This window comes from Ursus maritimus, unplaced genomic scaffold (genome assembly GCF_017311325.1).
Source record: "Ursus maritimus isolate PB19 unplaced genomic scaffold, ASM1731132v1 scaffold_23, whole genome shotgun sequence".
Lineage (NCBI taxonomy): Eukaryota > Metazoa > Chordata > Mammalia > Carnivora > Ursidae > Ursus > Ursus maritimus.
The window spans coordinates 14,961,301-14,987,894 of NW_024424786.1; the positions used below are offsets into that span (position 1 = coordinate 14,961,301).

At 35.3% G+C, this 26,594-nt stretch overlaps 1 protein-coding gene and 1 non-coding gene across 3 annotated transcripts in view; one reads left to right on the forward strand and one right to left on the reverse strand.

The window, feature by feature from the left end:
• Positions 1-6,081, forward strand: part of METTL15 (methyltransferase like 15) — a 178,240-nt gene extending 172,159 nt beyond the window's left edge. Inside the window, exons 6-7 of one of the 2 annotated variants that reach the window (XM_008686876.2) lie at positions 2,807-3,075; positions 5,526-6,081. In XM_008686876.2, coding sequence (XP_008685098.1) covers positions 2,807-3,075; positions 5,526-5,576 — 320 coding nt within the window. In that variant the 3' untranslated portion in view covers positions 5,577-6,081. Of the gene's footprint in view, positions 1-2,806; positions 4,025-5,525 lie in introns of those variants that run through there. The other variant, XM_008686874.2, reaches the window with a different exon arrangement.
• Positions 6,082-11,274: 5,193 nt separating this feature from the next.
• LOC121104849 lies at positions 11,275-11,381 on the reverse strand. The gene has a single exon (XR_005837224.1). It is a non-coding gene; the product is annotated as a U6 spliceosomal RNA (small nuclear RNA).
• Positions 11,382-26,594: the final 15,213 nt, after the last annotated feature.

Below are 26,594 nucleotides of genomic sequence, written 5' to 3' on the forward strand. Positions count from 1 at the left end.
ATGTATAGTGACATTTGGTTGTGGTTTTAATTTGCATTTTTATGATTAATGATGATGAACATCTTTACATATGTTTATTGATTACTATCTTTTGTGAAGTGTTTGTTCAAATTTTTGAACATAGGTGGTTTGGCTTCTTACTAAGTTGTGAGATTTCCTTACATATTCTGGATAAGGGTTTTATCAGATATATATTTTAGGTTTAGTGTTTGCTCTTAGATCTGTGATCCATTTTGTATTAATTTTTGTGTACAGTGTGCAGTAAGAGTTGAAGTTCATCTTCTTTTGTGATAATCATTTTCATTGAAAATCAGTTCTTTCTCCATTGAACTAACTTAACAACTTCGTCAAAAATCAATTGCTTTTATAAATGTGTATCTTTTTCGGAGATGTCCAAATTTTGAGAACTATGTTATTGGTGTATATGCATTTACAGTTGTATCTTCCTGCAGTATTGACCTTTTTCTCAATGGGAAATGTTTCTCTTTTCTCCTTTTTAAAAGTTTGTTCTTTCTAATATTAATATGATCTCTCTTTTTTATGCTTCTGTCTTCATGGCATATCTTTCACAGTGTTTTGCTTACTTTTACTTCTATTTGTATTTTTATATTTAAAGTATATTTCTGTTGGGGCTCCTTGGTGGCTCAGTCAGTTAAGCATCTGCCTTTGGCTCAGGTCATGATCCCAGGGTTCTTGGATTGAGCCCTGTATCGGGCTTCCTGCAGGGAGCCCGCTTCTCCCTCTCCCTCTGCCTGCTGCTCCCCTTGCTTGTGCTCTCTTTCTGTCAAATAAATAAATAAAATCTTTAAAAAAAAAATAAAATACATTTCTGTAAATTCCTGTAGACAATGTATAGTTAGGTCCTGCTATTCTTCAGTCAGATAGCCTCATTTATATTGGAGTATTTAGTACATTGTATACTTAATGTAATTATTGATTTATTTGTTTTTTATTGTCTGCCATTTTACTATTCATCTTCTCTTTGTCTCATTTCTATTTACTTGTTCTCTTCTGCCATCTTTTATGTTTAGTAATAATTTTTTTGTGTACTATTTTTATTCTCCATGAGCTTATTAGCTTTATTTCTTTGCATCACTTTTATTGATTGCTCTAGGTACCACAGTATGCAACTTCAGCTTTCAGTACAACATACGAATCTTGCAAAAATATAGTTCCATTTACCCATGCTAATCCTTTGTACAAATCTATACGTATATTATAATGCATATAAATGTAAAAGAATATTTTTATAATTTCACTTAAAGAGTCCTGTCTTTTAAAGAAATTAAGAGAAGAACTCATATAGAGAGATATATAGGTATCTTTATGGATATATCTATAATCTCCTTTTCTGTATATACAAGTTATCACCTGGTGTCATTTTATTTCAGCATGAAGTATTTCCTTTAGCATTTCTTGAATGCAGACATATTAGCAAAGAATTCTCTCACTTTTTTATTTATTTAAAAATGTCTTTGAACCTTTAATTCTGAAGAATAGTTTTACATAGTCTTCTTGGAAGACAGATTTTTTTCCCTCAACAATTTGAACGTTATTCCAGTATCTTATAGCTTCCATTATCCTCACGAGAAAATAACTGTTAATCATTTTTATGTTCTCCTTTATGTAATGTATTTCTTTATTGTATTCAAAGTTTTCCTGATTATCTTTACCTTGTATTAGTTTGATTATGATATGCCTAGATGCAGTTTTCTTTTGTTTATTCTATTTGTAGTTCACTGAACTTCTTGTATCAGTGAGTTAATATTTTCCACCCAAGTTGGGGAGTTTTTTAATCATTATTTCTTCAAATATTTGTCTGCCTCTTTCTCCTTGTTTGATTCCAGTTACTCTTATGAGTTATGAAAGCTGTTTCCAACACAGTAGTTTAAATCTTGATAGAATGCTTGGAAATAAAATGTAAGAATGGATGAAATGCCACAATTTTCTTTTTTTTATTAACATAGAACATTATATTTTAAGGTGCATTATGATTTGATACATGTATATATTGCAAAACATAGTTATTACCTCAGAGAGCTACAATTTTTCATGTGATAAGAATTTTTTTCCCAAATAGGAGTCAGTTACTTGCTTTATACACACACACACACACACACACACACACACACACATATATTCTTATTAACATATAGTATATTATTTGTTTCAGAGGTACAGGTCTGTGATTCATCAGTCTTACACAATTCACAGCACTCACCATAGCACATACCCTTCCCAGTACCCATCACCCAGCCACCCCATCCCTCCCACCCCCCTCCACTCGAGCAACCCTCAGTTTGTTTCCTGAGATTAAGAGTCTCTTACGGTGTGTCTCCCTCTCTGGTTTCTTCCCATTTCATTTTTTCCATTCTTCCCCCATGGTCCTCTGCCTTGTTTCTCAAATTCCATGTATCAGCGAGATCATATCATAATTGTCTTTCTCTGATTGACTTACTTCGCTTAGCATAATACCCTCTAGTTCTATATATATACACCACATCTTCTTTACCCATTCCTCTGTCGATGGACATCTAGGCTCTTTCCATAGTTTGACTATTGTGGACATTGCTGCTATAAACATTGGGGTGCACGTGCCCCTTCAGATCACTACATTTATATCTTTGGGATAAATACCAGAAGATAAGCAAGAACATCCAGCCAAGACCAAGTTTACTGAGAAATGCCACAATTTTCTAATGAAACAGTTCCTTAAATATATGCATACACAACCCAATAGATTTACAGTGGAAAATAATTAATTTTTCCTGTCCTCTTTTCCTCTTTTTACAAAATCTATTCATAGGTGCATTTCCACCCTCTGCTGTTTTTGCACGGAAAGACTTGCTCCAACGATCTACCCATATTGCTACCAAGACTTTCCAAGCTTTCCGAATATTTGTGAACAATGAGCTCAATGAACTTTATACAGGATTGAAGACAGCTCAGAAGTTTCTGAGACCTGGTGGCCGCCTTGTTGCCCTTTCCTTCCATTCATTAGAGGATCGCATTGTGAAACGATTCCTGCTTGGGATAAGCATGACAGAAAGGTTTAACCTCAGTGCTAGACAGAAGGTGATACAAGCATCACAATTGGGTTCAGGTCATGAAAACAAGGAAGGAGCCTCTATAGGCAGGGCCCCTTTAATGTGGGAATTGATACACAAGAAAGTACTTACTCCAGAAGATCAGGATGTACAGGATAACCCCAGAGCACGCTCAGCCAAGCTTAGAGCAGCCATCAAATTATGAGAAAGTTTTCATCATTTGACCCTTCAAGTTTTTCCTTCACAGTTTCTCTTTTTTTTTTTATGTGATATTACTGAACAACTTAATAGTAGAAAGTATGAGAGATATATATAGAAAGAGATGTACTATATATGTGGGGAAATTAAGAGTATTTACCATCATTTTCCTCAGAAAGAAAATGTCAGAAATATTAGCATGACACAGAAAGTTCAACTAAAGGAGCAGCAGCAGCTCAAAACTGGAAAAATGTGTTTAGTGTTTATGTGAGCATTACATTTAACTTTTGAAATGCATTCCTTTCTCTAATCAGGAAATTTTTTAAAAAGAAGAGTACTATGTGTAATTATCTAAATATGTAAACTCAAGCTGTCAAAAGAGAGAGATTATCATTTATCTGCATGCTCTAAATTCTGAATTTAGATATTCAGATTTGCAACAGACTTTCTGTGGATCAAATAATTAGTAATGATCATGGAAGAAATTTTAATTTCTATTTAGGAATAATTAAGTAGTACTGTAGTTCTTCTTAAATATAGGTTTTAAATTTTCAGGTATTATTTTTAAAATGCATCATACTGATGTCACTTTTGAAATTATAGTATTCATTGTTTTAAAGGGATTTCACAATATGATATATACCATTTTTTCACATTGCAAAGAAAAAATGCAGAATTGCTCTAATAGCTCTCATAGAGAATGTTTCATGAAACTTATGTTTATTTTAATAATATACCAGAATGCCTTTGACACATAATAAAATCTGTCATCTTTTGAATCCTTCATTTTTTAATTGAGCTATTCAAAATAATTCAACCAACTCTATTTGAAATAGAAAAGAGTATTACATATTAAAGATATTAAAATGAATATGCCCCTAATGTTTTTACTTACCCAATAGTAACTGTAATAGTAAAATGTTTATTTAGGAGACATTCACTTGGTAAAGGATTCTTTAACATATTAAGGAGATTGATTCATGATTCACACGTCAACTTTTTATGTGTAAATATGCATTTCTAATTTTTTCGGTTATTCACCAAGTACTAACTAGTCAAAGAAACAAAGGTGAATAAAATACATACCTCACAGTACCTGTCCTATAGAGTATATGGTCTAGTGGGAAGAGTAATGGTAGTTAAATAATCACAGAAATCAATATAAAACTAACACAGTGGTAAAAGCTACAAAGAAGCAGTACAGGGTACTGCAAGGACATCTGGTAGGGATTTCACTTACTGAGGGAAACTGGGTCTGTCCTTGTGATTCTTGAATTATGACTTGAAGGATGAATAAGAGATATAATTAAAGGATACATTGGCATGTAGATTAAAGGTATATATAAATGATTGCTTTCTTAAGCAATTATCCCTAAAATCATATTTATATTACTAATATGCTTAATAAACTATTCAAATATAGGAAAAATTCATCTCAATTATGATGACAGATTCTGAATTGGTGAGTTTAAGTGAATAAAATATCAACATAAGTATGGGCAAAGGATAAAAACTAAATACTTGAATTCACCTTAGATTTACTTTATCTACGTCTCTAATATTTAACTTAAATTCTCAAGCTTGTTTGCCACTTTGTAGACTTTATTCAAATCTGAGCAATTCTGCAGTGGAATTGATTTCTTATTGTGCAGAATTAGAAAATATTCTAGGGAGCAGTGTCCTCAAATTAGAAAAAAAGGAATGTATCTAGGTTACTCCACTGAATCTTCCTGAAAGAACATTTAAGTTTCTCTTGCATATAAGTCATATTTGTGAATGAGAAAGATTCCCAAAGGTACATTCCCATCCAAGTATCTGTTTAGAAAATAAGAGATCACACTCTTAAATTCAACAATGATTTACCTGTTTCATCTGTCATTTTTGGATCCTGTATACAATGGGGATTTTTTTCTTTTATGTTAAATGGAAAGTGACTGCACTGGGTTGAATAGTATTCCCCCCAAAAAATTCACATCTTTCTCGGAAGGTATTTGGCAGTATGATCATTATAAATTTAAGTAGTTCAGCTGAAGTCATACCTGAGCAGAGCAGGCCCTTAATCCAATCTGTGTGGTGTCCTTATAGGAAGAGAAGAGTTGGGCTCCTGGGTGGCTCAGTTGGTTAAGTGTCTGCCTTTGGCTCAGGAAAAGGATCGAGCTCCACAATTGGGCTCCCTGCTTAGTAGGGAGTGTGCTTCTCCCTGACCCTTCTCCCTCTGACGCTCTCTCTCTCTCACTATCTCTCTCAAATGAATAAATAAAATCTAAAAAAAAAAAAAAGAAGAAGAAGAAGAAGAAGAGAAACAGAGATGCAGGGAAGAATGGCACATGAAGATAAAAACAGACATTAGAATGATAGATCTACAAGCCAGGGGACACCAAGGATTGCTGGCAACCATTAAAAGCTATGTGAGAAGCATGGAAGAGATTCTCCCTCAGTTTTAAGTAGGAGCCAACAACTTTGCCGACACCTTGATTTCAGACCTTCCGACTCCAGAACCATGACAGAATACATTTCTGTTATTGAAAGCCACGCAATGTGTGGTAATTTGTTACAGCAGCCCTGGGAACCTAATACTGTGATAGAAGAAAATCTTGACTATGCATGAAAAAAATCATTCCTTCAATAAACACAAAATTGTTTTAAAATGTTGTAATGTAAAAATATAGGAGCTACTTTCTGTAATTAGGCTGTTTATCACAATGATTCTTGCCTGCTTCTTAGTCTTTGCTGTAGAATGCATAATAAAATACATGAATGAGTTTTAAATGGTTAATGCTGGAAAATGTTTTTGTGAAATCCAAACAATACATACAGAAAATAAACACTGATTATTAAAACGAATGTGTATTTCTTTTCCAATAAAATATAGTGAATATAAAACAAGCAATTGTTTTACATTTCTGAATTTCTTATCAGCTGCTTTCTACCAGTCATTTTAATACAGCATCAATACCATTGTGTAATACATCAGTTCTTAAGAGGTACATCAGTTCTTAGTTCATCGCTTATTAAGAAATTAAATTTAATAACTGTACACAGTTTTTAGTTGATATTTTTATTTTGTATATTCATTTTGTTTTAAATATTGTATATTAGTTACTGTATAGTCTTTGGAGTTCTAGGGTCTTTTGGGAGACATGAATTGTATCTATATCTCTTTTCTATTTCATATAATATATGATATGTGATTTATGGTCAAAGTCATTTATATTGAATTATTTATTATGTTACAACCAATAGTTTATATGAGAATACAGTATGCTTAAGTAGGTTTATTATATCTCTTAAAATTCACTTGCAAGCATTTGAAAGTCATATTTTCTTTGGTGTTTGCAGAGTTTTACATATCTTCAGAGGTTTATAAAATTCTTTTTTCTGATTTTTGTTTTTGAATAAGTAGAAATAATGAGTCTACACTGCAGATTTCTAAAAAAAATTAATTTCATTTCAGATCTCTCAAAAAATATGAGGTAGTTCTTTAAAAGAGAAAAAGATTTTATTTATTTGTCAGAGAGAGAGAGTACACATAAGCAGGGGGAGCGGCAGGCAGAGGGACAACCAGGCTCTCCGCTGAGCAAGGAGCCTGATGCAGAACTCAGTCCCAGGACCCTGGAAAAATGACCTGAGCCTAAGGCAGATGCTTAACAGACTGAGCCACCCAGGCATCCCAAAACATGAGATAGTTCTTAATGGAACATTCAAAATATACGACAAATGAAAAAATTATACCTGTACTTTTATTTCATTAAAAAAATATATGTATATATTCATTACATAACATGTATTAAAAGCTGACTATTTTGGTGGGGGGGTTCTTGGCTGGCTCAGTTGGAAGGGCATGCAGCTCTTGATCTTGGGGTCATGAGTTCGAGCCCCATGTTGGGTATAGAAATTACTTATATAAATAAACTTTTTTTTAGGACTATTTAGGAAGAAATCCAAAACACTTGTCACTTCTTTTCTTTTTTATAGTTTTATTTTATACAATATTATCCATTAAATTAATGGATTTACTCAATTTAAGGTGATTGACATTTTTTGACTTTTTTAATTGAAGTATCGTTAACATACAATGTTCTGTTGGTTTCAGGTTTGCAACATAGTGATTCCACAATTCTATACATTATACTATGCTCACCACGGTAAGTGTAATTACTATCTGTCACCTTACAACACTATTATAATATTATGGACTATATTCCCTACACTGTACTTTTCATTCCTGTGACTTAACTGTAGTCTGTACCTCTTAATCCCCTTTACCTAATTCACCCATCCTGCTAATCCCCTGCCCTCTGGAAATCACTCAGTTCTCTGTATTTATGATTGTTTCTGGGTTGGTTTTTGGTTTGGTTTGGTTTGGTTTTGGTTGTTGTTTGTTTTTTTTTTTTGTTTTTAAGATCCCACATAAAAGTGAAATTATATGTTATTTGTCTTTGACTTGTTTTACTTAGCATAATACCCTCTAGTTCCAGCCATATTGTCACAAATAGCATGATACCATCCTTTTTATGGGTGAGTAATATTCCATTGTATGCATATACCACATCTTATTTATCCATTCATCTATTGATGAACACTTGGGTTGCTTTCATAGCTTAGCTATTGTAAATAATGCTGCAATAAACATAGAGATGCATATATCTTTTTGAGTTAGTTGGTTTCATTTTAGGAGGCTAAATACACAGTGCTGGAATTGCTGAGTTGTGTGTCATTTCTATTTTAATTTTTTGAGGAAACTCCATACTACTTCTACACCAATTTACATTCCCACCAATAGTGCATGAGGGTTTCCTTTTCTCCACATCCTTGCCAACACTTGTTATTCCTGGTCTTTTTGATACTGGACATTCTGACAGGAGTAAGGTAGTATCTCATTGTGATTTTGATTTGCGTTTCCCTAATGATTAGTGATGTTGAGCATTTTTTCATGTGTCTGTTGGCCATCTATATATCTTCTTTGGAAAAATGTGTATTCAGGTTCTCTTCCTATTTCTTAATTGGATTATTTGTTTTGGTGTGGAATTGTGTAAGTTCTTTATATATTTAGGGTATTAATCCTTTATTAGATATTCTTTTTACCTTATTTTTTTTAACTGTATATTTTAAATTTACTTAGGGCCATTTGCACATTTTTATAGAATATTTAATTTAACAGATGACAAGACAGCTCCCTTCAGTGGGACCCTGGCCTGAACATATTTGCTTTACTTATATAGTAAACGGATAACATTAAAAATGGAGTATTTGATTTGTTCTTGTTTTTAAACTCCTTTTCCCTTTCTCTGTTCACATTGATATGTGAATTTCTTATACCAACTGAGGTGGCATATGTTTCAAATTTACTGTAGAAAAAGAAATCTGAGGCAATATTAGCATGTACTCACAAACCCAGTCCTACCTGTTAGAACCTTTGTAATGGATAAGAATTAACTAAAATTGCTTATGGTCAAAATTGTGTAGTTATTTTAATTAAGCGACTTTTCTATTGAGTTTTTGTGATTGCTGTATTAATCTAATGGATTAGTTGTGTGTATGCAACACTCTATAATAGAAAGGGGTAAGTGTTAAAGAATAAAAGGGAATTTTGTGAAGTGCCTCATAAATATAAATTTTGTGATAGAAACTTGATCAGAGATATATTTTTCTAAGAACCACAATGCCATATGTTCGATGTTGAATGAAGCATGGTTTGTAAAAAATCAGCATCATATTCTAAAGAGGCTGGATTGTATAACAAGCATAACTATTTTTATATTATTTTCTCAAATGTCATCTGTTTATAGCTACTATTTCCAACTAATGTTTGGTAACACACAGCATGATCTGCAGGAATACTAAGAGAAAGTTTAAATATAAATTATTTTTTTATAAGTCTGGTTATAGCATAAATTTCCCAAACCATTAAAAAGTTCAATAGAATTAATTATTTAAGATGCAATGGTGAGGGGCGCCTGGGTGGCACAGTGGTTAAGCATCTGCCTTTGGCTCAGGGCGTGATCCCGGCGTTGTGGGATCGAGCCCCACATCAGGCTCCTCTGCTATGAGCCTGCTTCTTCCTCTCCCACTCCCCCTGCTTGTGTTCCCTCTCTCACTGGCTGTCTCTATCTCTGCCAAATAAATAAATAAAATCTTTAAAAAAAAAAAAAAGATGCAATGGTGGTAGTTCATAATGCCTGTTATTTAGGTGGACCTTAAAATTCTTCACAGACTTTTTGGCCATAATCTACCAAAATCATTGGACAATAAAATAAAGAAATAAAATTTAATGCTCTGATATGCAAAGCAGAAGGTTGCCTCTTTGCTAATGTCATATTTCCTTAAGCAATTCTTTACCTTAAATACTGAACAAGTTTTCTACCATTAGCTTATGCCTTATTAAATATAACATTGCCCAGGCACTAAAGTACAAAGGTAAAATCAAACGATGGAACATGCTCCATCTTGAATTGCTTCTGTCCATTAAACTCCATCCTTATGCTTTGGACAATATACTTACTTGTCTGCCTTGCACAGGGTGAAAATTTGCGTTGTTAAACTATCAAATAGTATGATTCCTTATTCTTTCACAAGGAAAAATGTTGTCATCCAACTCTTACAGGTGCTAAATTGAGGAGGAGTCTGTATAGCAGTATAAATTACACCATTGGCTTTGAACTCAGGAAACAAGTTTGAATTCCAGGTCTGCATATATTAGTTGGATATACAAACTTGGGCATGCTCTTTAATCTCTTGAATCCTCATTTATTTCACTTTAAAATGAGGATAATATTGGTACTTTCTCATCAGGTTGCTATGAATCAAATAGAAAATATTCCATAAATATTTATGACTTAACTGAAAGTTGTAATTACCAAAATGTAACTCACATTTCTGGACATCATGATTAAGGATGTGTATGCTTTATTCTTGGTAATTTTAAGCTCAGCCTCTGACTAGCAGCAATTGTGACTGGGTTATAGTCAGCTTTATTATTTGGAAACTTTATCCCCTTTTGTTATTTATTTAATACCCCCAGTGTTTGCAATACATTGACAAGGTATATAAAACACAGTCATTGCTCTTGTGGAGTTCCCATTTATAACAAAACAAAATGGGGAAAAATTAACCAGTTGCTAAAGTTATTTGATCTTCATTTAGGTTGGAGAAAGTATTTGTCCTCCTACACTTCCTTATCAGTAGGTAGCCAACCTATGTGATCCTTATATTAAGATTCTTCAAAATACATTTTGAGGGGGGGAAAGGAAATGAGTACTTTGTGAAATAAGAGATAGAAGATTGCTGTAGGAATATAAAAAAGTTTCTGACTTCTGCACTTTAAAGCCAATAAGAAGGACTAAATATGTGTGTTGCAGATGTTAAAGGGAAAATAACTAGTGAAAGGTAAGGGAACTATTTATACTTAGAATGGGTTGATGACCTTTTCTACAGCACCACAGAGCAGATACTAAAGAGCTGAATCCATGTAATTCCCACCTCCTTATCTTCATCTTGGCATTTATAAATCTTGTCCTTTATCTCTATTTTATACTCCTACATCTCAGTGGAGAGATAAACCTTGCTCCTTTTCTATTTTCTCTGGGACTCAGTTCAACTAATTTTGCTTGCCCCTCCAGTCTTTTATCTGTTCTCCACTGGTATCTTTCTTCCGTCTGCAAACATACTCAAAAATGCCCTAGGCTAAAAGCAAACAAGGACTTGGGTGTTCTGGGATTGAGTCCCTGTGTCTGGCTAGCTGCTCAGCAGGAAACCTGCCTCTCCCTCTGCCCTATGCTCCCGCTGCTGTGCTTTCTCTATCAAATAAATAAATAAAATCTAAAAAAAAAAAAAAAGAAGGCAAACAAGGACTGAAATCTCTCCTTGACTGTTTTCCTTACCAAAATACCACACCCATCATTCTGTTTTCTTTCATTACTTGGCTTCTTAAAAGTCTACGCTACCTTCAACTTCTCACCTGCCTTTCATTTATCCAATCCATAACCGTCTATAGAAACTGTTCTCCTAAGGATTACTAGTTGTCTCAACTTTTTTTATGGAACATTTCACAAATTTACATGTCATCCTTGCACCGGAGCCATAGTAATCTCGTCTGTATCATTTGAATTTTAGTGTATGTGCTGCTGAAGTAAGCACAATGGTGACCTCTTAATTATGATTACTATCTTTTAAGCTCTCCAGTTCCTATCTTCTTAGGAGTACACATTCCCACAATGTAAAAAAAGAGTGACAGGAATTGGAGAGCTACTCCAGGGAACATTCTCATTCTAGATCTCAGTTGTTCTGGAAGCCCAGCTGTATCCATGCCTTTTCCATGATTTGGTTGGGTACCCAATTTTTAAGGTTTTATTTTAAAATGATCTCTACACCTAGTGTGGGGCTTGAACCCACAACCCTGAGATCAAGAGTCACATACTCCACCAACTGAGCCACCTAGGTGCCCCAATGTGCAACCATTGTTGGACTCTATAAGCCACTGTATTCCTTTCCTCTTCCCTATCACCTTTTTTTTTTAATGAAATCACTTCAGGTTGAATTTCTGTTATATACAATTAAACCAATACAGGTTTGGAACAGATGACTTTTAAGGATTATTTCACCTAAATGTTTAATAATTCCTGAAGATATGTTCTTTAACTTTCCTTGTTTACTGATTCACCTAAATGTGGTCTTCATGATCTTAATAAACATTTATGAATCATTTTACATGCACAATTGTACCATACATTTCTAGTTTCTAAGCAATAAAATAAGCTCCTCAAATTTATCAAAGTAGAGGTCACATGTCTTTCTCATTAGTCTTTCTAACCAGATTTGAAAATGTCCATCTGAGAGGGTCTGTCCAATCCATGGAGCTTTCATTTAAATGATGGCAAACGTCTTATGTTCCTGCACAGTGCTGATATGTTAAGGGAAAAAATGAATATGTCCTCTTTCTGGATTTACACATATTCTTTATGATTCTGCTTAATGGCACCATATCTACTTCTTTACCTATAAAATTATTTTCACACAGAAACCCCTTTGATGATGAAGAAAACCATGTTTTAGAGCCAGCAAGGTGGTTTTCCCATTTCCTGTTACATATATACATATATTTTTTTATGACAGGGAGGGGTCATATAGAAAAAAAAAAACCTATCGTGAACATTGAACTTATCTAGTTATTCTAGAATCTATCATTGTTCCTTTGAAGAAATTCAACATTTGCCTTACAACCAGAGAATAAACATCAGCTGCTGGAGAAAGCTATTGAATTTCAAAATCCCTTTGAAATGTCACATTAACCTGTTTAACTTTCAGTCAGTTCTTTAAAATATCAAACATTTCCTGATGACTCCCAGATCTAAGACTGCTTATATTTCTCTAACTTAAAAGTTTGTTTCCTTCACTTGCAAACCAACTGTGGTGAATGAATCAGCACTGTTTAGGCCTGGGAAAAGTGAATCACAGCTGTAATCTGTGTGCAGTCTTTCTACAGGTTACTTCAATTTGTGAATGTTGAACAAGGTCAAATGCTGAATCTGTTGATTTGGCTAAAACTGCAGTTCTAGCCTTCTATTTAACCCTCCATTAAATTTTAACCTTTAAAGCTGTATTTGTTTCATAGATTGTCTTTTATTCTGAGATGTGTAGAAGTCAGGCAACAACCATTAACTTATTATTTTACTCATCTTTTGAGCATCCACTTGCTAGGTGCTAGGGGTAAAAGAGTAAAAGAAAAGCCGCGCCCCTTGTTCTTGAAGAGCCACATTATAAACTGAGAAACAGATATGTAAATTCTGAGAAGTTAAAATATAATGGGTTAAATTCTGTAATCAAGGTTAAAATATTGAGAACACAAAGGAATGAATAAGTGAATGAAATTTTCTTCTTTCAAGCAGAATTGGATTTATAACAACCATTTATTGTGAGAGCTACAGAAGTTTGTGCGGAATCATCAATAGCTTAGTGTCTTGGGACATAATCAACACCAAATGCCTTTCCTTTTAATGCCATCAATAGTCTTCCTGTCTTACACTTATTGTTGGTTATTCTTGTTCACTGAGCTCCATGCACTTTCATTTTCATGATGCATGTATACACGTGTTCACATTATTAAGAAGGCTGATACTCATAGACATGGATGACTACCTTACAATAATTGTTAAATATCCTGTCTGGGTGAGCCATTTCATCCTAGAATTAGGATTCCTTTTTTATTTTTTTTAATTACTTGGAGTACAGTTGACATACAATGTTAGTTTCAGGTGTACAACGTAGTGGTTGATTCAACAACTCTGTACTATGCTATGCTCATCACAAGTGTAGCAGCCATCTGTCACCATAGAACACAATTAAAATACCATTGACTATATTCCCTATGCTGTACCTTTCACCCCCATGACTTATTCATTCCCTAACTGGAATCCTGTACCTCCCACTCCCTTTCACCCATTTTGCTCATCCCCCACACTCTCTTCTCTGGCAACTGCAAGTTTGTTCTCTGTATTTATGAATCTGTTTCTGCTTTTTGTTCATTTGTCTTATTTTTTAGATTCAATATATAAGTAAAATTATATATTTCTCTTCTCCATCTGACTTATTTCACTTATAATACCCTCTAGTTCCATCCATGTTGTTGCAAATGACAAGATTTCATTCTTTTTCATGGTGGAGTTGTATTCCACTGTGTATATATACCACTTCTTCTTTATCAATGGACACTTAGGTTACTTCCTTATCTGGGTTATTGTAAATAATACTGCACTAAACACAAGATGCATTTATCTTTTTTGAATTAGTGTCTTCATTTTCTTTGGGTACATACCCAGTAGTTGAATTACTGGATCGTTTGGTATTTATATTTTTAATTTTTTAAGGAAACTCCAAACTGTTTTTCACAGTGCCTGCACCAATTTTCATTCCACCAATAGTGCACAAGGGTTCCTTTTTCTTCACATCCTAGCCAACACTTGTTATTTCGTGTGTGTGTGTGTGTGTGTGTGTGTGTGTGTATGTGTTTATTCTAACCATTCTGACAGTGATAACTCATTGTGGGTTTTGATTTGCATTTTCCTGATGATGAGTGATGTTGAGCATCTTTTCATGTGCCTGGTAGCCATCTGTATATCTTCTTTGGAAAAGTGTTTATTAAAAATATTTAGGAATAAACTTAACCAAGGCTGTGAAAGACTTGTACCTATACTCTGAAAATGATAAAACATTAATGAAAGAAATTGAAGACAACAGAAATGGAAAGATATTCCAAGCTCATGGATTGGAAGAGCCAATATTGTTAAAATGTCCATAGTACCCAAAGCAATCTATAGATTCAGTGCAACTCCTATCAAAATACCAATTCACAATCCTAAAATTTTTTTGGAACCCCAAAAGATTCTGCAATCTTAAGAAAGAATAACAAAGATGAAAGTATCACAATATTAGATTTCAAACTAAAGTACAAGCTGTTGTAATCAAAATGGTGTGGTACTGGCACAAAAATAGACACATAAATCAATGGAACAGAATAGAAAGCCCAGAAATAAACCCACACTTATATGGTCAATTAATCTATAACAAAGGAGGCAAGAATACACAAGGCAAGAAAAACTGGACAGCTACATGAAAAAGAATAAAACTGGACCACTGTCTTATACCATACACAAAAATAAACTCAAAATGGATTAAAGAACTAAATGTGAGACCAGAAACCATGAAACTCCTAGAAGAAAATAAAGTAATCTCATCCATAATGGCCTTAGCAACATTTTTCTAGATATATCTCCTCAGGCAAGAGAAACAAAAGCAAAAATAAATGGGATTACACCAAAATAAAAACCTTTTGTACAGTGAAGGAAACCATTAACAAAATGAAGAGGCAACTTAATGAATGGGAAAAGATATTTGTAAGTGATATATCTGGTAAGGGGTTAATATCCAAAATATGTGAAGAATTTATACAACTCAACATGAAAACCATGACAAAAATAATTTGATTAAAAAGTAGAATTAGACAGGGCACCTGTGTGGCTCAGTTTGTTAAGCATCCAACTCTTTGTTTTGGCTCAGGTCATGATGTCAGGGTCGTCTGACTGAGCCCATGTTGGACTCTGTGTTCAGCAGTGAGTCTGCTTGAGATTCTCTCTTCCTCTGCCCCTCCCCCTGCTTGTGTGCACACTCTCTGTCTCTCTCTCAAATAAATAAATCTTTTTTTAAAAAGTAGTATTAGGATCCTTGATATTTTTGAATCTATGGTCTCCTTTGAGAATCTAATTAAAATTCGATCCTCTCTAAAGAAGGCACACACAGACTAATTTTGTATAATATCAAGGGGTTATAAAATCCTCTCATGTCTATCATGGGCTCCAGTTCAGTGACTCTAGCACTAGAAAAACATCTCAGTTCAAGTCATATTTCCCAAATTTGACCCTGTGAAACATCTAAGGATAAAGGCTGACAATTTCTACCTTTTAACTTCACCTGGTTCCTTCATTCCTGGATGGTTCAAGCTCCCTACATTGTTTTGAGGATCACAATTTTGGTATCAGCCAACTTGGTCAGTGTCCCAACAAAGCTAATCTGAGCTCTTGTAGCAGTTTTGTGCTAGGCACAAAGAATAGAAGAGATAAAAATCATCCCTGAGGACACGAGTAGATCAAATATTCCAGACTAGTGCTGTCTAATGGGAATACAATGTAATCCACAAGTTCGAGTCACATTGTAATTTCTAATTTTGAGAAATCATATTGAGAAAAGTAGAATGAAACAGTTCAAATTAATTTCAATAGCATAATCTATTTTAAATAATATATATATATTTCAACATGTAATCAATATTTTAAAAATAACAAGATATTTTATATTCCTTCTTTTGTACTAAGTCTTTGAAATCTGGTATGTATTTTACACTTAGAGCACATATCAATTTGGACTAGCTACATTTCAATAACACAGTACTACCAGTGACTAGTGGCTACCATATTGGACAGCACAATTTTAAGCCCAGAATAAATGCCAATCTTTCTGTATGTCTGGCTTTGTTATAGCAGTGATTAATTCTTCGCCTTTTAAAAAATCCTTTCTCCCAATATTATCTGGGAAGAAATGAATAAACATTTATTTTCTTCTGTTGTACTGCATCTCACATTGGCAAGGATGCAAGCCATGCCCCCTGAAATCATGGAGTGCAGTGACCTTACCAGGAAGAAGCTGCATCTTTTCATCCCTCTCCTCTAAAGGGTCAATGAATTTGGAACAGCTACAAAACAGCTTTAAAAATGAGTAATATTCCATTGTATATATGGACCACAACTTCTTAATCCAGTCATCTGTTGAAGGGCATCTCGGCTCCTTCCACGACTTAGCTATTGTGGACAATGCTGCTATGAACATTGGGGTGTATATGGCCCTTCTCTTCACTACGTCTGTATCTTTGGGGTAAATACCCAGTAGCGCAATTGCTGGATCATAGGGTAGCTCAATTTTTAACTTTTTAAGGGACCTCTACACTGTTTTCCAAAGTGGCTGTACCAACTTGCGTTCCCACCAACAATGTAAGAGGGATCCCCTTTCTCCACATCCTCTCCAACATTTGTTGTTTCCTGCCTTGTCAATTTTTGCCATTCTAACTGGTGTAAGGTGGTATCTCAAAGTGGTTTTGATTTGAATTTCCCTGATGGCTAATGATTTTGAGCATTTTTTCATGTGTCTGTTAGCCATTTGTATGTCATCATTGGAAAAGTGTCTGTTCATATCTTCTGCCCATTTTTTGATTTGTTTATTTGTTTCTTGTATATTCAGTCCATATATACAATGGAATATTACTCAGTCATCAAAAAGAATGATTTCTCAACATTTGCTGTAACATGGACGGGACTGGAGGAGATAATGCTGAGCGAAATAAGTCAAACAGAGAAAGACAATTATTATATGGTTTCAATCATTTATGGAACATAAGCAGGAAGATCGGTAGGGGAAGAAAGGGAAGAAGAAAGGGGGATAAACAGAAGGGGGAATGAACCATGAGAGACTATGGACTCTGGGAAACAAACTGAGGGCTTCAGAGGGGAGGGAGGTGGGGGAATGGGATAGGCTGGTGATGGGTATTAAGGAGGGCACGTATTGCATGGTGCACTGGGTGTTATACACAAGTAATGAATCATGGAACTTTACATCAAAAACTAGGGATGTACTGTATGGTGACTAACATAATATAATAAAAAATATTAAATAAAAAAAATTAAGAGAAAAATGAAATAACCAAAACAGATCTTTGTAACCACTTCCAAAATCAAACTAATTCATGCTATCATCCTCTCTAAAAATTGCTTCTGGCTGACTACACCAGGGTTACCCTTTTGATCAGCATTAAAAGATAAGTATATATTCTGGGTATATCAATGCATTCATGGCCAGGAAACAAATAACCACAGCATATATGAAGCCAGGAATGATGGTTATAGTGGAAGATATTTAAAACACATGATTATTTTGGTTTTGTTTTTTATTAGTTTCAGAGGTAGAATTTAGTGATTCATCAGTTGCATATAACAGCCAGTGCTCATTACATCAAGTGCCCTCCTTAATGCCCATCACCCAATTTTCCCTTCCCCCCACTCCCCTCCCCTCCAGCAATCCTCAGGTTTTTTTGTAGAGTTGTGTCTCTTATGGTTTGCCTCTGTCTCAATTTTCATCTTATTTTATTTTTCATTCCCTTCCCCTATGCTCATCTGTTTTGTTTCTTAAATTCCACATATAGGTGAAATCATACAGTATTTGTCTTTCTCTGACTTATTTCATTTAGCATAATACCCTCTAGTTCCATCCATGTCGTTGCAAATGGCAAGTTTCATTTTTGTTTTTTTATGGCTGAGTCATAGTCCATTGAATATGTATACCACATCTTCTTTATCCATTTATCTGTCGATGGATATCCGGGCTTTTTCCATATTTTGGCTATTGAAGATATTGTTGCTGTAAACATTGGGGTGCATGTGCCCCTTCTAAATCACTTTGTATCATTTGGATAAATACCTAGCAAGTGATTATTTTTTTTAAAGAGAGGATGGGAATCTTCCTTCCCCCACCCCTTCACCGCTCATAAAATATTGCTGTCTTATTCAGGTATTGTAGAATATTTAACTGAATAATCTTGAAGACCAATTGCCAAAACTACAGCTTATATGCAGCAACTATTTTACAGGTACTTCTTCAGCATATTTTTCAGTTAAGCTACTTCTTGTATGCATTCATTTTTGGAATAACAATTTTCATGCCATTGAATGAAAAAATTCCCAAAATTATCGTAGCCACCAACTTTTACCCAATGATATACTCTGTTGTGTTTTTAAATGGCATCATTTGGAACAGACATATCATACTTTGAGGAAAGGGCACATCGTTAAGTTTGTTAAAAGCTACAACGGACATCTTGAATCTTAGAGTTAAAAAATCTCTCTGCTAGCAGTTAATAGATGTTAATAAGAATTATTTTCAAAATAGTGCCTGCAATATTACAGTGTTAATTGCATTACTCAGTGAAAAAAATTCTGTGAGTCATAGTTTATAGTTGTTACTTATGCAATTTGGAGAACTTTTCAGGCACTTGATAAAGAATGAGGGGACTCCAAGCCTGATAAGATGAGTCTAGAAAGACCATTTCCTTTCTTTAATAGGGTTTAGGAAATTTGCAATTAAGAATAGACTAAAGCAATTTAAAATTGTGTTATGAATACTCCGCAAACTCAACAGGACTTCAACAAGATCAGTTGATTCAATTGTTCCTAATTTCAAAATCAAGGATCCCCTGCTTTTGCTATTCCTTCTTCCCAGCTTTTTCCTACAAGATGAACCTAGTGTTTAAGGGGAAAAATGTTTTTCTACTAAATATAAATGAAATGTATTTCCCTATTTTATTAGTGAAAGATATGTATAATTACCAACCAGCTTCTGTTCAGTGTAAAACGACTTGTGTTACCATGATGGATCAAAATAATTCCAGAAAAAAGGATAGTTATGTGATATTTAAGTTAGCCTCCACAGTTGGACCAAATATGAAAAACAGAAAACTTAAGTACATTAAGAAGCCAGGGCAAGTTGGTAGGCTCTCCAGGATTAGGTGTCCATGTTTACTAACTGCAGATTGATTAGTGTGCTCATGGCTCAAAAAGACCTGATTCCTTTGTAACTAAAAGAAAAATAATTTAAAAAGAACAAAGGTGAAGTACTAAATGCTTGAGTTGAAGCTTTTTCACACCCCTCCCTGGAATATACTTCATTTCTTCTGTCAATTAAATCCTTTTCATCATCCTAAACCAAAATGTGGTACACATGAGAATATATCTTGCTTTCTGCTACTACAGGGAGCATAACTGACTAAGGATTCAAGCTGCTGCACTATGAAGTTTTTACCTGCATTTGCACCAAGGCAGTGCCTACCATGGGCTGATTCTCACCAATAATTGAGTGAGGTAGGAAAATGAATGCAGTCTTGTTCCTGAGAGACAGAGGAATGCTTTCACAGACAACTTTGGCTCAAGCAAGTCCTTGAGTCAAAGGTTTTTACTGCAACTTCCATGCAAACGTCCTTACCTCTCCTTCACTCAGGGTCAGATGTACATCATAGCCTGATGGCTCTCCCAGACTTCTTCACTTCCTCTCAATTTCCTTTCATGCAGGTATTTCTCTTAATAAACTTGTGCATTTAATTCTTTGCATCCATCCTTTTCTCAGAGAGCCTGGAATAATGCATCAACTCAGATTCCTTTCTTCAGTTCCTCAAACTGAATGTGTTCATAATACTGTGCAAAAGAAGGCAAAGGAAATGGCCCTTTATCATTTGACCCCACCACATTACTCGGGCTGCTTCTACCATCTCTGTGCTCCAGGTACACCCAGCTCTCTACAAGTACCCAAGACCCTACATCTTTGAAAATGCTATCCCCTTCCCTAAAATGACTGCCTCTCTGGTTTATATGACAGTGATTACAAGACTATATGTAATTCATCTCCTTTGGTAAGCCTTGCCTGACATCTAGAAGAATTTAGAGAGTGTCCTCCTCTTGCATCCATACTTTACTTAGCTCTCATGATCTTGGCACTTTTGAATACAGGCCAGATGTTTTTTAGAATGTCTTGAAGTTTGGATTCATCCAGTGTTTCCTCATTTTGGGGTATATAACCATTATTATACCTGTTACGTATTTTTGGCCAGACTGTCACACTATACTCTTCTCATTATATCTTACCAGTTGCACGTGATGGCTATTTGTCCCATTACTAGTGTTGTTCATTTTGACCACTTTATCAAGATGGTGTCTACCAGGTTTCTCTACTTTTTGTTCTATCTGTAACTACAAGTATTTTGTAGGGATGTACATTGAAATTTCTTGCCTGGGTTGATTATTACTACCAAATGGTGATTTTCTAAAACCATTATTCCTTCCACAGCTAATGGGAGGCTTTCCACTATATGAAAGAAATTTCTCTTCCTTCCAACTATTTAGTCATTCATTTATTTGTATCAACGGAGTACTTGCTAATTCAATGAGTTACAGTTTGTTACATCATTTATTTAAAGGCTACAATTGTCCTTTATTTGGCCAGTTAGAGGCCCCTCGAGTTTACTTCTGTGTTCTTTTGGCATGCCCTCATCATTCTTTGAGGATTTCCCTCCTTTCTGTTACTTAAGATGATCCAGGTTCATCATGTTCTTTTCCAGCCCCAGCCCTAGAATCAGTCATTTTTTCAAGGAGCTCTGATTCATTTCACATTTGACACCAAGATATGAGCACTATGTATTCATTACTAGTAGGATGCTACTGCTCCCAGGCTCTTTCAGCAGATAGCTAAGGAACTACACACACATTTACATCTATACTTACTTCTTTATCCATAATAGAAACTGTTAGCTCACTCTGGTACATCCAATGCCAACCCAATGCCAGGTGGGTTTATTCTAGCTTTATCTTTTTCCATATTTGTAACTCTTTCCAGTAATGAGAAACCTGACTCTTATTGTTCTTGATATATTTATTTATTTGCTCAATCTCCTGGGAGGTAGCCAATCTTCTGATATTGCTGTGCCACCACCCTCTTTGCAAATACACCTGCCCTGTGCTAAGCTTGGCCTCCTTGCACAGGCCTGCAGCCTACCTTGTCAGGTCCAACTCATGGCTATAGAACAACAGAAGGAAAAGTGCTAATAAATATTTTTTGAAGAAAGGAAAGAAACAAAGGGTAAGGGGAGAGGGAGAGATATAGCTGTTAGCATTCTTTATAGATTTCTTTAAACACTTAAAAAGAGAACAGCTTTAGGCTCAGATCCTTCTATAAAGAATAGTATCTATCTAGAAATTAATAACATTTTAATTTTGTTTTAATTGTCAATGTATTTAAGTTGCCTGATCTATTTCTTTTCTTTAAATATATATATATTTTAAAGATTTTATTTAGCCAGCAAGAGAGGGAACACAAGCAGGGGAAGTGGGAGAGGAAGAAGCAGGCTCCCAGTGGAGGAGCCTGATGTGGGGCTCGATCCCATAACACCGGGATCACGCCCTGAGCCGAAGGCAGACACTTAACTGCTGTGCCACCCAGGCGCCCCAAAATATATTTTTAATTGAAAAAGTTACATACTTTAATCAGCACAGTTCTTTTTTTTTAAGATTTTATTTATTAATTTGACATAGAGAGACAGCCAGCGAGAGAGGGAACACAAGCAGGGGGAGTGGGAGAGGAAGAAGCAGGCTCCCAGCGGAGGAGCCCGATGTGGGGCTCGATCCCAGGACACTGGGATCACGCCCCCAGCCGAAGGCAGACGCTGAACGACTGCACCACCCAGGCGCCCCAATCAGCACAGTTCTTAAGCCTATAATTCAATGAGTTTTGAGAAATATATATACCACATTTAGATGTAGAATATTTTCATCTCCCTAGAAGATCCCAGTCAATCTCCACTGCCTGTAGGCATCCACTTTTGTGATTTATATCAGAACTGGTTTTGCTTCTTTGTAAATATTTTTAAGGAAAACGGTGTTAATCAGAAAATTAAATAAGATACAAGTGGTAATAAAGATAATGATGTAAGGACTACAGGATAGCACAGAAGGTATTGTACAAATGATGGGAGTTTGGGCACAATGGTTTGTTTCATAGACATCTTGCAGAGTTGTTCTCTTGCCCTTAGAAATGTTTCTTTGCCACATTGGAGATACCCACCAATGTTAGTCAGGCTAATGGATACAAGCTCTAAACTTTCCTCTCTGGTCCCTTCATATGTACTCATTTTCAAGCATTTATTATATACCTACTATGTGCTATGTGCTCCAGGAGCTGTAGATAAATAAGAAGCAATGCCTGAATCAAAAATAGAGATGATCACCATAACCTGATCCATGGAATTATTTGCAAATATGGCCACAAATTCTTGTTTCTAATTTATGGATGATGGTCAAAATTCACAAATCTGTTCATTTGCAAGAGGATGATTTCAGAGGTACTTGAAAGAAATGGGGTGGGGGAGGAAGAGCAAAGAGGGTAGAATTCCTATTTAACAATTTTCATGTGTTTTTTAGTAAATAAAAAGTTTTATTTTTTAAATATTTTTTTATTATGTTAGTCACCATACAGTACATCCCTGGTTTTTGATGTAAAGTTCGATGATTCATTAGTTGCGTATAACACCCAGTGCACCATGCAATACGAGTTTTATTATAGAATTACATCTGGCATTAACAAAATAAAAGGGCCACCCATAGTCTACAACTTAAACATATTAAACACTGAATCAACTCAAGGGTGCTCAAACAATTGCCCCTCTCATGGTAAAATCCAACTAGAAGAAAATTACTTCGTTTGAAGATTTTTGGACAAAAAAGATGGGTAGGAGAAAAAAGGGAAGAAGAAAGAGGGGGTAAACAGAAGGGGGAATGAACCATGAGAGTCTATGGACTCTGGGAAATAAACTGAGGGCTTCAGGGGGGCAGGGAATGGGATGGGCTGGTGATGGGTATTAAGGAGGGCACATATTGCATGGTGCACTGGGTGTTATACACAAGTAATGAATCATGGAACTTTACATCAAAAACCAGGGATGTACTGTATGGTGACTAACATAATATAATAAAAAACATTATTATAAAAAAAACCTTTCTTTCTAAATGGTAATCAGTCCTTCTTTTGCTCTACTTGTTTTTGTCCTTATATCTTTTTATTATTCAGCATCCAACCCAAATTGGAGAATTCCTTTTGTATTTCAGTTAGCACATTGTTAAAAGGCACAGATGTAGAACACAAAGTGATGCTGTCAAACAATCAACAGGTATTCATTCACTGACTGGGCACTGTCCCCAAGGAGCTTATGCTCTATATAGGGAAATAAATAACAATTAAAATTTGTAACTTAAATTTTGAGCGGAAGGAATTATAAACTCCCTCATATACTATCCCTACTTAACTATTATAATATGACTATAGGTCATTGGTTACCAAGCAACTTTTATTTACAAAGATCACTCGCTCTCCTATATCCTACCTGAATTTGAGAAATTTAGCCACTCTGGAAAATGGAATGAGCTCCAGTAATTTCTCCTTACAGAGAGTGGGACAGTAGCAGCAGAATCTGTTTTACTTGTTAAACCTAATGGAATTTGAAGCAGACTACTTAAAGCTATGAATTCAGAAACAATCATTCATCAACACAAATAAATAAGCAACATGAACATCTGAAAATTCTTCCTAGCTCTTTGCCCCACTTCTCTATAATAGTATCTGCTTCACTGGCAAGTCAATGAGATCATGGGTGTATGTGAAAGTGTTTCATAAACCATGGCCTACTGTCCAAGTTAAGGGAGTATACAGTCTTTATCAGTCTGTACAGTTTGCTGCCTAAGCCATAGTATGACAGTGTGTGTCCCTGCATTTGAGTATCATTAAATATAAACTTAAGGCAGTTTAATGTGACAGAACAATATTCCACAGTCATGTATAATGTTTGTATTAGGCATGACAAGAAATTTACAACTAAGCAAAATCATGACAGGACTGAGAGGTCTTAAATGAAGACAGCTAATGTTTAGGAAGGCTCTTAAGCCAAAGCTCAAGAGGAACTAAATTTTATAAGCTCTGCTGGAAGGCTCATTTCATCTAGAGCCATGAAGCAAGTCACTTATTCCCCCTGCTTTGATTTCCCTCAAAAGGATGTTATGGTTATAAGAGTGAAACTGGCTCTGTAGATGAAAATCGTGACTGTATAAGGTATAGATAATGTAATTCTTTGTGCTGTAATTTTTTTTTTATTGTCCGCATTAAGTCTACTTCCTTTCTCTGCAAATTAAGCTTAGAGTCTGAACTCTTAGAGGTATCCCAAGAACTTGACTGCACCTCTTCACAGCACAGGTGAGAAAATGCTGTCTAACCCTTCTGCTGGGAGGAGGCAATGTTTAGGCAAAAATTGCTGACCAATGAAACAGCCTACATGGTTCTTTCACTTTGGTGCTCTCACAGAAACATAATGGGGTGAGGTGAGAAGATGGAAAATGGAATATCAGAGTAGCAAAGAAGTGAGTTATCCCTCTTCCCACTCCAATCTTTAAATTTCTTACAATACCAAACTAGAGAAAGGGAAGCCTAAAATTGAGGTTAGATACTGTTTTAGATTGATCTTAATATTTTAAAATGACACTGTTTTATTAATATTCAAAAGTGGCCAAAAAGAGCTATAGAATTGGCCTGAGAAGACAGGGAAGAAAGATCTGGTAGAATGGTTTGAAGGCAGCAGTGGAAATAAAAAATAGTATCTCTGCAAAGTGAGGCCTTCTTGTCTTTGCAGAAAAGCTACCATTCAGTTGGTTAAATTCTCTTAGCTTTGGTTTCTTCATTGCTAGAAAAAAACATTAATCCTAAACAGATCTGTGGGAGAATCAAATGAAAAAATATATAACATGGCCTCCAGCGCCCACCTTCACCATGATTGAGATTCTTCCTACTTTGAAGACTTTATCTCATACCATCTTTTTCCTTCACTAACTACTGTCCTGGCACACTAGCTACATTTCTCTTCCTAAAAAAAAACAAGCTATTTCCCACCTCAGGGCCTTTGCGTGTATTCTTTTCTCTGCTTGTAATTTTATACTTCCAGCTCTTTGCTCCTTCTCATCTTTCAGGTCCTAGCTCAAATGTCACCCTCTTAGTGAGGTCTTTCCTTGCCTTCTATCTAAAGTTGCCTCTGTAGGATTTTTGGTATCTCATAACCTTGCTTGTATTTCTCATAGCATTTTTTTTTTTTACAATCTATAATTATTTTGCTTATGTGGGTATTTATTTTGTTATTTCCTGTCTCCTTCCACTGGATTTCAAGATCTTTGAAAAAACCTTGTTGATATTGTTTACTGCAGTGCCAAAGATAGCTAATACAGTCTGGCTTGCAGTAGACACTCAATAAATATTTGTTGAATGAATGATATGAGCTCTTTGTATATGAAAGTCTATGAGAAGGTTAGAATGAACCTTTTTTTCATAATGGATAAATGAAAAAAAAAGTAAAGCTTCTGTTCTTTCTCAGAAGAAATTACTTGGGCATATTTATATGAAGTCATAAAGAAGATAGAGAAGAAAGCTCTCTCTACAAGAAAGGTTCCAAAAGCCAGGGTTTGTTTAGAAGAAAAGCCAAACTAGGAACTCTGGCTGGGGTGGACAATGACCTGGCATTTTCTGACTCTAAAAGTGGCTCCTGTCAAAGCAGCGGCATGAGTTCTCATTTGGCAGAACTGAACCATGCCAACCAAAGGCCTGGGACCAAAAGCATCATTTGAATGATGTCATTTTTTAGAGCAATTTGGAATGATTTCACAGGTTAATACCAGTATCCTTAGGTATTTAGAGCTAACTCACCTTCAAATTAATCAGAGACCCAGATGGCATCCTGGCTGAACCATGGTGTTCTCTTGGGTAGAAGAGGCATTACCTGGAATGGTTGTGGCTGACACAGGCCCAGGTGTGCTGGCCTCAGGGCTCATTTCTTGAAGAGATTGGGCACATTCAGCTCCACACTTGGACTTGACTCCACGGACATGTCCAGAACCTCATGGTTGTTAATAACATCCTGGTTCACTGCACAAAGAACACTTCTCTTTTCATTTCCTGCTCTTAGTAGGTAAAACTTTTCTTTTAACTTCAGGAGTGTGTCACTTGTAGAACTGCTGGGATAGACTGAAGAACCACAGACTTTCAATTTACATATGGTTCTCTGGTTTACCTCTTAGAAAGTCTAAGATCTTGGCAATGTCACTTAACCTGATTGAGCTTCAGTTTCCTTCTAAATAAGTGGATAATGTATAACCAAATAGAACATTTCTGAGAATTCCATGA